We start from the raw sequence: 14641 nt of genomic DNA on the forward strand, positions 1-14641 counted from the left end.
TGTGGTTGCTGGGATTTGAACTCATGACCTTCAGAAGAGCAGTTGGTGCTCTTAACCTCTGAGCCATCTCTTCAGCCCGCACATGGCTTTCTTGACTTTGTCCCTGAACACCACAGTCTAACAATTATTTACATAGCGTTAACACTACATGAGGTATTAAGAGTTATACAGAAACTGGGTGTAGTGGCTCATGCCATTGATCCCAGCACTAGAGAGGCAGAAGCAGGTCTATTTCTTTGAACTTGAGGTCAATCTGGTCTACATAGAGAGTTCTAGGACAGTCAGGGCTACAGAGAGAAAACCTGTCTCAAAAGAAAAAAAAAAAAGTTATCTCAAGATATTTCAGTTATACAGGAAGATATAGTGTAGACTCTGCAAACAGCATCCACTTTATAGAGCAGACGCAGGTGTCTGCAGATACGCCCGTCCACGGGACCCCTGGATGCTGCACGGTCTGTGTACAGCGCGGAGACAGTGGTCAGGATTTGGCCTGCTTCGCAGGAAGTTAGAATCTCAATCTTCTAGCTTGCAAAGAGGGAGAAAGCAGGGACAGGGAAGAAATTGTTGTAACATTTTTTGAGTTTTAGGGCTGTGGTGGGCTGCAACATAGCTCAGTTGGTAAAGCACTTAACAGACACACTGATGATAACGGGGCTTTGATCCCTATGACCCACAAAAAAAGTAGAGAATGGACTCCAGGAAGCTGCCCCCTGACCTCCACAGATAATCACAACAATTAATTAAACTATCAAAACATTTAGAATCATGGAACTTTTCACATAGGATGAAATTTTTAAGCACCTTTAGTTTTTAACCCCCTCCTGTCTCACAAAATACCTAAAACTGTCCCTGATCTATGGCTGTATCATTTAGTGAGGTAAAGACACCGATGGTGGGTCTGTGAGGACAAGGGCTTGCCTGGGCCCTGATCTGATGTTCACATCTGGATCCCCCACACCTAGCCCACCACAGTCCCCAGGGACCACCTGACCCCAGGGTCATCCTTCTCAACTGAGCTGCTCAGAACAGGGAAGCTTGCATGGGTAGTGCCTAGCAGCCTGGGCCAGGCTCCCGGAAGTGCCCACCGAGAAATCAGGTATCCCTGAGCCTCACTTCCCAATCAGCTGGCTGCCCCGGTGATGGCCACGAGCTGATGAGTTTATTGGGAATCTAGTTCCTTAGAGTTGAGAGTTGAGGTGCTGGCTGCTGGCCTATGCAGCCTTGCTGGTAACCCTGGGGAGGTTTTGGATGAAGGGAAAACGGGGCCCTTTTGGCTTGGGGCGATTTAGGGAAACAGCACCCCCTTTTGGAAGGAAGCTACTGAGCAGCCCAGAAAATGGCTTAGAAAGCCCTGGCCAGTCACCCTTTGGGCCCTAAAACTCCTCGAAGTAGATAATAAATATCTTTCAAGTTTTATAACTAAAAAGGCCTTTCGCGGGGGTTGGGGGGGTGGGGACTGTGACCACCTCCCTCTTTGCCAGCCCCACACTGGGCTCCGTGGGAGGTACTTGGCAGGTGCTCCTTTACAGACTGGCCTCTCTGTGTCTCCACAGGTTTACAAGTCGTCCTGAAGTCAATCATGAAGGCGATGATCCCTCTGCTGCAGATCGGCCTCCTCCTGTTTTTTGCAATCCTTATTTTTGCAATCATAGGGTTAGAATTTTATATGGGGAAATTTCATACCACCTGCTTTGAAGAGGGGACAGGTAGGTCCGCGGTGTGGGGTGTGAGGTTTTCCTCGGGGGACAAATGTCCAGAAAGGACAGACAACCACAAGGCGGCTGAGATTCGGCACTGTGACCACACAGCAGAGGGCCTGCTTGCAGCCTACAGAAACAAAAGTGTGTGTTAGCCAGGGATGCGTGCCTGTCCTCCCGGAGGCAGAGGCAGGTGGATTTCTGAGTTTGAGGCCAGCCTGGACTACAAAGTGAGTTCCAGGACAGCCAGGGCTACACAGAGAAACCCTGTCTCAAAAAAAAAAAAAAAAAAAAAAAAAAAATAGAATGATCCTTGAGATATAGGAGACAGAGAGGCAGGCTGCAGGTGTACTCTTGAGCAGTTTCTCCCATGAACACAGGAAATGTTACAGTGTCTGGAAACAGCAGGGATGCCCTTCCATCACAGGCATGGAGGGCAGGGCCAGGCAACAGAGTATGAAGAACAAGGGACGGTCCTGCCCTTCTCCCTCAGAACCCAGCACCTGACAGATCGTGTCCCAGGCAGTGGGAACCCTGCCTGATAGGATCCTGGCTCCTTCTGTCAGAACCCAGCGCTCAGCAGGTGCTGCCTGCCTGCCCAGTCAGAACCCTGTGCCCCATCATGCTTTAGTTAACCCTTAGGAGGCTGGGTCCAGAGGGAGCTGTGGTTTGGGTCCCACAGAGATCAGCATGAAGGTGCAGCTTGGGCTCAAGTCCGAGCAAGTACCGAAGGCACAGGCTGCATCCACATTTGGAACGGATGCATCCCGGTTCGATCCCAGATTCTCCAGAATTGAGCTGCCTGGTGCCCCAGAATGAAGAAGATCCAAACGAGAGGGTGGTGGCTGTGTTTCAGGACTTGGACCACCTACCCCAGAGCAGACAGCCTAGGTTTGCAGAGCCAGAGAAAGAATGAGCCCATGGGTAGAGAGGTGTGGGACCTTTTCAGGAAAGGCAGCCAGGGAAGAATAGTGTGTACAGACGTGGCCTTGTCCCAGCTCGACCCACCCACCCCAAGCAGGTCCACAGAGACAGTGCCCTGGCCTGGTCCCAGCTGGGAAGGCTGTTCTAGAAGCCTAGGGACTTCGCTTCTTCCTCCTCCCGCTCCTTCTTTTCCAGGCTTGTGAAGTTCTCTCAATGCGGAATGGCCTAATTATTTCTTTCTCCAATGAAGAAGGTGTTAATTGAGGCAGATCTATTTCTGCACCTGGCCTCACCCAGGCGGAAGACAGAGTGTGTGTGTCTATCAGCCACACACAGAACCACCCAAACTTAGGGCTCAGGAACTTAGGCTGTGAGAGCTTTCTGGGGTGTTTTTGTTTTTGTTTTGTTTTCCATCCAGGGCTGGCTGGGGTCCCAGTGGGGTTGTGGGGGGACAGATGTAGGTGGAGCCATGGAGGACAGCATCCTGGATTCGGGAGGCGATCCAAAGAGCTCCCGATTAAGACTGCAAGATGTGTGAGTAAGAGACAGATATATACAGACGCCCCGGCAGCAGGCTAATTTTAAAATATATTTATAGCTGAATTTCTCCGACTCCGGATGGCTGTGTTTCTCGAATCAACCCTGGGAGTGCTTGGCGGACGGCTAGGGTTGAGGGGGCTGGGGTCGAGCACACCTCTGGATGCTGTTGCTAAAGATAGGTGGTTCCCAGCCACTGGCGCGGGGAGCCCACTTCCTGTCACCCACAGCCATCCCACACATTCACAGACTCCAAGACAAAGTGGAATGCTTCCTGTTTTCTAAGAGTTTTCAGAATCCTGGATGAACAAGACCCTGGTTTGCAGACATTTCTAGGCAGGGAGGCCGAGTGCTCCCCACTCACAGGAAAATTAGGGTGCAGGAGGAGGCCCCCAGAATTACTGGGTGAACATGGAGGGCTTCACATGAGCCAGATTTGAGCTGTAAGTGGAGTAGAGGAAGTTCTAGAGACGTAGTTAATCTCCCCAGTAGGGCCTCTGTAGAGCTTCTTTTCCTGCCCTGAGTCTTATGCTTTCACGATCCCACACTCCTGTCTGAACTATGTCTGAACAGTCCAGCCATCCAAGCTAGAAGCATGTCTGCTTTATAATTTGTTATGCTTTTAATTTTTTTTTTATTTTTCAGTTGGTTTGGTCTTTGTCTCACTGTATAGCCCAGGCTAGCCTGAAACCGGTCATCTTTCAACCTCCTGGGTACTGGGGTGGCGGGTGTGAGCCACTCACTACCCCTGGCACATACCCTTCTGTTGGATAGGCTGCATACCATCTCCCTTCCCTGCATGGCAGTTGGCGTATGTTCAGTAAAGCCAGCTGCACACAGGAAATGGATTTCTGTCAAGTCAGAACTGGAGCTTCTAGAGACTCGGCAGCTAGGTGTTGTTGTTGTTGTTGTTGTTGTTTGTTTGTTTGTTTGTTTGTTTTCAAACATGTCTTTTTATTTTATTTTTATTTTTTTTTTTAAGCCTTCTCAAACTAAAACACTTCTCATCCCTGGGAAGTGTAGCAGGAGGTTTTCCAAGATTCGGAGCTACACGGTGGGTCTGTGGCCAGGTTGAGGCAGGTGTTAGCTGTGGGTGCACCATGTTCCTGTTCACTTCAATATGAAAGGATTTGAATGTGACCTGTACAGTCCGCTCCTCCATGCAGGCTGCTCTGGCTCTGTGCTAAGCAGGATCCCTTGGCATTCCCGGTGTGTCACAATAATCTCCTGTTATTGGGGAGAAAGCTCAGTTCTGTTCCCACCCTCAGGGAAGGGTGGGAACTGTGTGCACCTGTGCCTCGCTCCAGGTCCCCATGCATGTCATAAAGAAAAACACTCAGCAGGGCTCTAGAAGTACACCCAGATGACAGGCATTTCATGGCGCCCTGATCTGACCATGTTGTGGATCACAGACCACATCTCAGTTGTTAAAGACTGCAAAGATGCAGCATAGATTGCTGGATCCCATGGCTGCCAAGGAAACCCAGAAGGAAAGAGCTACAAGCACTTGGAAACCAGGAGGTATCTGTTCTGTGTGCAGCTGAGATCCCCTGGTGTAGGGAGGGGTCTGAGTGTGCAGGGGGCTGGCCATGAGCAAGGCTGGCCCAGGACCATTTGATGTTGTAACCACATCAAATAGGCACATAGGAAGTCACCTCTCTGTCTGATCTCTCTGTCTCTCTGTCTCTGTCTCTCTCTCTCTCTCTCAAGGGTTTTTCCCCCCTTAAAGAAATACTTCTTAGTTACCCATTTGTCAAAGGAGAAATAATATTGGAAACTGGGAATTGTCTTAGGGGTTTTATTGCTGTGAAGAGACACCATGACCTCAGCAACTCTTACAAAGGAGAATATTTAATGGGGGCTGGCTTACAGGTTCAGAGGTTCAGTCCATTATCGTCATGATTGGAAGCATGGCAGCGTGCAGGCAGACATGGTGCTGGAGGAGCTGAGAGTTCTACCTCTGGATCAGCAGGCAGCAGGAAGAGAAAGAGACGCTAGGCCTTGCTCGAGCTTCTAAGACCTCCAAGCCCACCCTGAGTGACACACTTCTTTCAACAAGGCCACACCTCCCAATAATGACACTCCCTGGTGACCAAGCATTCCGACACATGAGTCTATAGGGACAATTGCCATTCAAACCACCATAGGGACTATTTTCACAATAATGAAGAATGAACATGACATTGTTTCTGAGATGTAGTCAAAGCTACACTGGAAGGACAACTTGTAGTCTTAAAGAAAACCACTCAGTTTCAACAGGTTAAGAAAAGAACAAAGGCCAGGCGTGGTAGCCCACGCCTTTAATCCCAGCACTCAGGAGGCAGAGGCAGACGGATTTCTGAGTTCGAGGCCAGCCTGGTCTACAAAGTGAGTTCCAGGACAGCCAGGGCTACACAGAGAAACCCTGTCTCGGAAAACCAAAAGAGAGAGAGAGACAGACAGACAGACAGACAGAGAGAAAGATCTAAAACCAAAGGCTGATGTCATCTCATCCCAGTTACCATGGTTTCCCATCCTCAGTTGGTTTTCCCTTCTCCCCTTTACCCTCCACTTTGTCCTTCCTAGACGACATCCAGGGTGAGTCGCCAGCTCCGTGTGGGACAGAGGAGCCTGCCCGCACCTGCCCCAACGGGACCAAATGTCAGCCGTACTGGGAAGGGCCTAACAACGGCATCACTCAGTTCGACAACATCCTGTTTGCTGTGCTCACTGTTTTCCAGTGCATCACCATGGAAGGTTGGACTGATCTCCTCTACAATGTAAGTGCTGCTGGAGCACACCCAGGGCAGGGGGAGGGGGTCCCTGAGCTGGGGACAATACCTTTCCTGGTAGCCTTTGAAAGCCCCAGGAAGCCAAGCTGTGGACTTCTAACTGGTACACAGAGAGTACGTCCTATTGGTACTTCAGCTGTGCGTTAAGTTTGGTTTCAGTGTGTAATCCTGAATTCAGTGTTCCCTAGTCCCCATTAGGCAGCCACCAACTGAGAGAGGAGCCAGGCTGTGGTCACAGACCATGGCTGGCTCACCAGTTCTATAACACATGACAGACACCCAGATTCTAGAAGCACTGAGTGTATTTGATTTAGTCACTTTGAAGTGTGTACACTTGGAAAGCATCTCACCGTCAGCCAGATATGAAAATGTACCTGTCCTGCCTTCAGCTTTAGTCACTATCCTTCATCCCTCATCCATGAGCCCTTCTGCGGCGTGACATATCTTCCTGCCGCTCATTTACACCAGTGGAGTCATCCCTCAGCAGCCATGGGTCATGGATTATAGAGCCCTTGTGACACCATGGTCCCAGGTGAAATGGGGTGGAACCTGAACAGCTCCCCGTGTTCTCTAAATCATTTTGTGCCAACCTCCACTACATGGATGCTATAGGCGTGGTTCATGCTGTGTGACGCAGAGCACGCCGGTAAGAGGTGTTCTGAGTGTGCTCGGTGCAGATGTCTGTCATTTTCTGACCACAGAGATGGAGGACAGGCTGCATGAGAAGGACCAGATCTATTGCTTAGGCTGGGTAGGTGCTTCAGTAGATAAAATGCTTGTCTCATAAGTGTGAAGACCGGGTGTGAACCTCCACATGAATGCCAAGTGGGAAGTGGCCTGCCTGTAACTGCAGTGCTCAGGAAACAGAGATGGGATTTCTAGGCAAGCTGGCTGACCAGACTAACCAAAGCTGTTTTGAGCTTGACCATCACACAGCTTCAGAAAGACCACACCAGGCCAAACGTTCCACGTGAGGCTTATTGGAAGAGAGAGGGGCAAGGTGGTGGTGGAAAGAGAAGAGAAGGGGGGGGGAGAGAGAGAGGGCCCTTTCTTATTTATGGATGATGACATAATCACAGGTAAAGGAAGCAGGTGAGCCAAGTGGATTCTGGGAATATGGTGGCTGTTGCCTTGGCAGCAGGTGTGAGGGTCCCACCTATGTGATGTCACAGGTTTCAGAGGTCCTGATACCAACAAAAGCTCCAAATTCAAGTGAGAGACCCTGTTCAAAACTGGAAGACATACAGTGTCAACATCTGCATCACACACAGGCATGTGACATATGCATATGCACACTGTACACACACTACACGCACATTCTTTTCATCTGTGTTGTTCATCCTAGCGCTATAGGTCACACCCTACACTTTTTCCATCACTCCTTCTCTCTCCTGACATCGTATTCTAGAATGTTCTATGTGGCAAGACCGAGTTCTTACTCTTTGTATAGCAGCATAGTATTGCATTGTGTTGCTGCCCACAGTTTATCTTCTCAGTCCCTTAGAGAAACATGTCGGGATGCCCCCCCCACACTGCCAATATCAGGTACTCTGCGACCATGAGCCCTGCCGCACTTTGGGTTTTCCATGCTTTTGTAGATGCAGATGGAGGATCCCCACAGAGGGATTACAGGATCAAAAGCTAAATTCATTTAGAGTGGCTTTTTTAAAAAGTGAAATTAGAATGAAGAGATGGCTCAGATGGGAAAATATTGCCACACAAGTATGAGGACTTGTGTTTGACCCACAGAATCCATGCAAAAATACTGGGCATGGTAGCTTGCTCTTGTAATGCCAGAGCTGGGAAGGTGGAGGCAGGAGGACCCCTGGTATTACTGCCTGGCCAGTCTAACCATCAAGCTCCAGGCCAGGGAGAGACTCTGCCTTAAAAATGAAAAGGTATACAGCACCTGTAGAGCAGTACCCAAAGTTGTTCTATGTCCTACGTATGCACACACACACATGCATATACATATACACATGCATATACACACACAGGCATATACACACACATGCATATACATGTACACATGCATATACACACATGCATATACACACATGCATATACATACACACATACATATACATACACATATGCATATACACATGCATATACACACATGCATATACATACACACATGCATATACACACATGCATATACATTCACATATGCATATATACACATGCATATACATGCATGCATATACATACACACATGCATATATACACATGCATATACACACATGCATATACATACACACACATGAATACACAGACACACACAAGTACACATGCAAGTGCATACACATATGCATACACATACATCTAATAAGTGCATGTGTTTATACATATATATACATGCACATACACACATACAAATACATGCATACACACCCATATACAGTCATGGATGCACATATACACACAGCAAGATGAAGGACAGAGCCAATTATATTGCAATTCTCATATTTTTAAAGCAGATTAGTGAGTTGAATGTGGTAGCTCAGAGCTGTCATTCCGGCACTGGGGAACCTGAGATAGGAGGGTTGATAGCTTGAGATCAGGTTGGACCACTCAGTAAGACACTATCTCAAAACAAGACGAAAGAGGGCTAGAGAGATGGCCCACATGTTAAAAGTGCATACTGCTTTTGCAGAGGACCTGGGCTCCCAGCACCCACACTGGAGCTCACAACTGCCTATAGCTGCCAGGGATCTGATGCCCTCTTCTGGTCTCTAAGGGAACACATAATATAAGATAGATAGATAGATAGATAGATAGATAGATAGATAGATAGATAGATAGATAGCTTTTTTCTAGAACAATTATAGAGCATCAATAGCCAGCTGTTGGAGCAGGTCATGGGCAGTGAGTCACGTAAGTCTTCTGGTTTTATGGCAGTACCAAGTTTCAAAGACTTTGTGTAGCCCTCTGAGACTTAGTGGCTTTCACATTGGCACCTGCAGATACTCCAGTTGGAAAGTGATAGTTTAGCAAGTAACTGAAATTCTCAACCTCCATTGGGTGGCTCAACCCAATACTTCTTTGTTGCCCAATGTTAGTGATTCAAAAACAGCCTTGCTCTTGGGGCTGGAGAGATAATGGTTAAGAGCACTTACTTCTCTTCCTGAGAGCCTGGGTTCAATTCCCAGTCACCCATACCATGTGACTTACAATTGCCTATATAACTCTCACACTTCTAACCTCTGACCTCTGTGGGCACTTGCATTCATGTGCACATACTACACACACACACACACACACTTAAAATAATAAAAAGTCTTTTAAAAAACAAACAAAAAAAAAACAGCCTTGTGCTGATCATGTCATATCTATAATCCTAGTACTCAGGAACCAGAGGTGGGTAGATCTCTGAATCTGGGACCAGTCTATTCTACACAGTAAGCTGCAAGCAAGCCAGCCGAAGCAAGACCCCATCCTAGAAAAAAAAACAACAAAAACAAAATAAAAAATAACTGCCTTGTTAAGGTGTGTTTTTTGTAGTTTTGATACCATGTTCTATATGAGAAACAGACTTATGGAAGGGGAGGTCAGTCTACGGCGTCTCCCAGACAGTTGCCACAGAACAGGGTTGATTCTAATCCAACACTGGGCCCTGCTCCTTGCAGCCAGCCCTCTGTGTGATATTCCCCACATATGTTTCTTTTATACATTAATTTGCATATGCATTCTCTGTCTCTCCTACCTCTCCCCTCCTCCTTGACCTTCTCGTCTTCCTCAGCCTCCTCCTCTTCCCCTGTTTTCTTTCCTTCCTCCTCTCTGTATTTGTCCCCATGATCCTCTTTTCCTGCATCTTTTTCCTTTGGTTGTCCAAAGAAACAGCAAAACCGTTTACTTTCTTCTAATAAACTCACACCTAATGATCACAAGCGGCAGGGGTGAATCTGTGGCCTAAGCCTTTTCTCATTCACAGATACTCATTCCATTTCAAATCAAGTGGCTCTGGGCGACTCATTCATTCACCCAGCAAGTATTCACTGAGTGCCTACTGTGTGCAGCGTCCTGTGAATGCCTACTTCTGTGTGTACATTAGCAACACCTCCTGTGTGGTGACATTTCAGGACACTGAGGAGTTGGCGTGCTAGTGGGTGAAACCGATAAGTGTTAAATCAAAGACAATGGGCAGAAACTATTTTATGCTCAGTGTGGGTCACACAGACAGAGCTGGGCTACACATCAGTCCAGTTTCACTTTACCAAAGTTCAATCAATAAGGCACTTAATCAATAAGGCACTTGCCTTGCTAGCACGAGGACCTGAATCTGATCCCTAGGGAAGCTTCCCCATGCCTTTAACCCCAAAACTGTGAAGGCAGAGGTAAGAATCTATGGGGCTAGCCTTGCCTACTTGGGCAAACCCCAAACCAGTAAGAGACCCTGTCTCAAAGGAGGCGGTCAGTTATTGGGATGAATGGTACCTATTGCTCCCCTCACCCAGCCACACACATGAGCATGCGTACACACACATATCGGAGAAAGCATATAGACATGGTGCATTTGCATTCAAGATGGCGTGAAAGAGTCATATGGGCTGAGGGAAATGAAGCCATCAAAGGTCACAGACTATCCAAGGGTAGGTGGAAATCCTCTTGCAAAGACCTAACAGGAGAGGGAGCCCATGGGTCTTACTCAAAGGATATCCCAGGAAGGTGAAAAGCTCAGGGCAGAAGTTGAGAGACAGGTGTGTGTCCTGGACGTTGTGACAAACACTGAAGCTGCAGAGAAGGTGGAGGGACCCAGTGAAAGAGAGGGACCGACCAAGGAAGCCAAGGCAGTAACAGGCCTTACAGGACCACAGACTCAAGAACTGACCGACCAAGCTGACACAGGACTGAGAGGGGATGGGAAAGGATGCCCCCCAAAAAGTAACAGTCAGGAAGGAACCAATAAGCATAAACTGTGGCCTTTGGCCTCTTTCAAAGTCATTACCAAACCTTGACTTTTTCATGGTCAAATCTACTTCATCTTCATCTCAGAATCTGTGGAATTGGTTGTTTTCTTAAATTGAGGAGTTTAGGGGAATTGGGTCTTTGGGTTTTTTTTTTAAACATTTTTTTCTATTTTGGAGGGGGGTGTTTTGGTTCTTTGGTTGGTTTTTTGGTTGGTTTTTTGTTTTGTTTTTTCTGAATGAGCCAGGCTCAAAAAAATTAATTTTAAAAAGGCACCTAAATATTTCTCTGGGATTCAGGCATTAATTTGCCTGAAGAGTGTTTGTGAGAGCTCACTTAGCTACCGGCGCCATGCTAGGACTCAGCACTGCTGATGCGGAGTCAGACTCCTCAGGTTCTGGTTATTAACATGAGACACGGGGGCTGAGTGCAGCCAGAAGTGAAGTGGGTTCAAAGCCATTTGAAGGCAGAATGGCGGGTTAGCCCATTTGGCTGCCCACCTGTGTGATGTGGAGCAGTTAACACTCCCTGGGGAAATCAACAGATGGCTGGTCACTCTAGACAGGGAATCCATGACAAGCCAAAGAAGAGATCCCACCAGAGTCCCGTCTAGCAAACCAGCAAACTTATGGGCTTGCTCCCAAGTGTGGAGGTACAGAAACGTGAATGAAGGAGGGTTCCTTACAGGGGCAAAGACAAGAGAAGGTGGGGAGCATTGTCAGTGTGACAGGACATCACCCAGGGGACATACCTCTAGCCACACCTGGGAAGGACTGTCTTGGTTAGGTTCCCTGAGGAAGACCTTCAGTGGCTACAAGGGGGAGCAAGCCATTCCAGAGGAAAGAGAAACAAAGGCGAACATGTCTCTCTGCTTCCTGGCTGCAGTGTGGCAGCTGCTTCAAGCCCCTGCTGCCTTGACACCCACACCATGAGGGACTGTACTGCTGACATTTGAGCTCAGACACACGTGCCCCTTCAGCTGCTTCTGTTGGCTTTTTACCCCAGCAATTGTTTGCGTATAACATGTTGCCCAAAACAGATGCTGTGTTGAAGATGTGGTCCCAGCTGAGAAAACGAGGTGCAGGCCACCTCAAAGGGTTTGTCTGTGGGTGAACTTACACCTGGGTAGACAGAGCCAGTCAGACCTTAGGTGAGGAAGCAGGGCACAGGGCTGTGTCTCTAAAGGACATGTCCTTTCCCTGTCCCTTCTTCCAACAAGATGAGTGACTTAAAACAACAGAAATCTGTTCTGTCCTAGCTCTGGAGGCCAAAGAACCATGGCTAAGATGTCAACAGGGTTGTGTGATCGTTCAGACGCCCACACCTAAAGGGGATCTTTTCTGGTCTCCTCCCCAGCTAACAGCCTTGCATCCCTGTCTTCACTGCCCCCTTGCTTAGTCCTTCCATGTGTGTCTGTCTCTGTGCCCTGGCTGCCCCCTTTATAAGAGGACACTGGTCACAGGGTTAGGGCCTGCCCTGATGACTTCATCTAGACATGGTAACATGTACAGAGACTCCAGGTGTCACTCATAGCATCTGGGAGTTCTGGCTTAGACATCTTCACAGGAGACTCTATGGGGCAAAGGGCAGTGAGCATGTGAGTCTGCCGCTCTAGGCCTCAGTTTCCCACCTGAGAGGACAAATGAATATGCACTGTCATGGAATTCACAAGAGGATCTTAGTCAGTTTCAATAAGTCCAAATTTCACACAGGACTGTCCCCAAGCCCTGCCGTGGAGTTCAGTGTAGACAAGCACAACTGAGAAGAGTTACCTTGTCATGAAGAGGTCTCTTACCACTCCTCCATCACCCCACTTGGTCCCCATATGAGCCACCCCATGTGACAGCTCAGAGCCCTTCTTCTAGCTGGCTGCTTCTGGCTCTTTCTCCCAGGCTAAATTTAGCCTGCGGAACTCGAACAAGAAGCTCTCGACTCCACAGAGCTGTGCTGCCTTCTGTCCGGCATATCTCAGCGACTTCATTCTTTCTTCAGAATCTTTCTGAAGCACTGGGATGCGTGGGCAGAACAAAGGTGTGAACTGGGCTCTCGGTCAGCCATCTTCTCCAGAACCCTGTCTGTGGCCATGATTAAAAGTGAATTTTTGCTTTAATTATTTGAGTACGTACTTTAACAGTGAATGTAGTTATCTAATTATTTGTTTCCTCGTGTCGCAGAAGATGGAACTCAGAGTCTTATGCATGCTGGTCCACTGCTGAGCCACACTCGCAAGCCTTGGCTTAACTTTTTTATTTTTTGAGACAGGGTCTCACTATGCGATCTGTCTTGCCTGGAGTTCAGTAAGTAGACAGGACTGGAATTAAAGGCACTTGGTTAGATTTTTGAGACAGTCTGTTCTCCCTGGGTTAATCTTGCAATTCTAGGCTCAAGTCATCCTGCCTCAGCTTCCTATGTAGCTGGGGTCACAAGTATCTTTACACAATAGTTGACCTTTTCATGCTGTGTCTGGCTACAGGGTGAATTATATTGTCGTGTAACACTCTTCATGGAGAGTTGTAAACAAACATCTACCCACTTCAGATAGGGAACCAAAGTATGGATGCCACCAAAGTCCAATTTGGTGAAACAATAAGTTTTACCTGGGTTAGTTAGTTAAAGAACAAAAATGACTCAAAGACAGCTACATCACCAAAGCCCATTCCACAATGGACAAAGCTCACAAAAGCTGAACCTTGAAGACCTGGAGTACACTACACCTGCAGCGAGGTCAGCAGCCATCTCTCTGTGGCTCAGTGGTCTAAGTCTCTCCCAAGTTGCTTGACTGGACTCTGCTTCTTCTAGGCAGATCTGCTTCTAAACAACTCAGCTTGTCTGAAAGTCTCTCAGCAGCCCTTACTTATAGTCACTTGGGAAGGAGGAGCCTAATGAATCTGGTCAGTTTCAGGGACTTCCTAAAGCTTTTGAGTTGTTTACTTCCTGAATTTAAGGCGGTTCCCTGCAAGATGTAATCGTTCACCTCCCCTTAGAACGTCCTGTGCATTACTAAAAAACTAAAGTGCCTAGTTTTATCTCAGAGGAAATTACTATACAACATGTATATACCATGTCTGATTATGGAGTCACACATGCATTCTGTCTGTGTGTAGAGATTTTTTCACTTGGTATTGTTGTGGTACAGGTTCCTGTGGCAGCCCACAATCAGATAAAATTCCACTCCTGTACACTGCCTCCTGATGATAGTATTCAAGATTGTTCCCAGCTTTGAGCATTCTTCTGGTGTTCACTGTGAACATTCTTGTGCATGCCTAGAGTGAACATGGGTTCATATTTCCATCTGGTAACATCTGGGAGTGGCGTGGCTAAGGCTTGGCAATGGACAAATTAGTTTCAGTAGAAATTATTGAATTAGTTCTCAGAGAAGCTGTGCTCTATCCTCTCATAGCTTACATTATCTTGGTATGGTGGTGTCTGACTCTCATCCCAGGAAGGGGGATAAGGGATTTGAAGTCAGCCTGAGTGACATTATGATACCATACCCAAGAAAAAATATGGGTATGCAGCTCCGTTCTGTAGTACTTGTGTCATATGCACAAGGCACTATGCTTCATCCCCATCAACAAACAAAGCAAACAAATAACAACAAATCGTAGTGGAAAATCTTACCACCACCCCCAGTGACTCAAATGTAGCTTGATTTGGAAATAGTCATTATGCGTGTAATTCATTACACTGGGCTCAGTAGGTAGGTGACTCTAAACCAATATGACCAATTGTAGTGACAACTCTGGAGTTTTGGTTGTTTTGGTTTTGGTTTTTGTTGTTGGTGGTGGTGGTGGTGGTTTTTTT

At 47.4% G+C, this 14641-nt stretch overlaps 1 protein-coding gene across 12 annotated transcripts in view; it reads left to right on the forward strand.

Annotated features, from left to right (window-relative positions):
* Cacna1a (calcium voltage-gated channel subunit alpha1 A) overlaps positions 1–14641 on the forward strand; it is a 283383-nt gene that overhangs the window by 156490 nt on the left and 112252 nt on the right. For all 12 annotated transcript variants that reach the window (XM_029532727.1, XM_029532724.1, XM_029532734.1 and 9 more), the window contains exons 6-7: positions 1554–1706; positions 5724–5917. In XM_029532727.1, coding sequence (XP_029388587.1) covers positions 1554–1706; positions 5724–5917 — 347 coding nt within the window. The remainder of the gene's footprint in view (positions 1–1553; positions 1707–5723; positions 5918–14641) is intronic.

The sequence above is a fragment of the Mus pahari genome, chromosome 20 (assembly GCF_900095145.1).
Source record: "Mus pahari chromosome 20, PAHARI_EIJ_v1.1, whole genome shotgun sequence".
In the NCBI taxonomy this organism is placed as follows: Eukaryota; Metazoa; Chordata; class Mammalia; order Rodentia; family Muridae; genus Mus; species Mus pahari.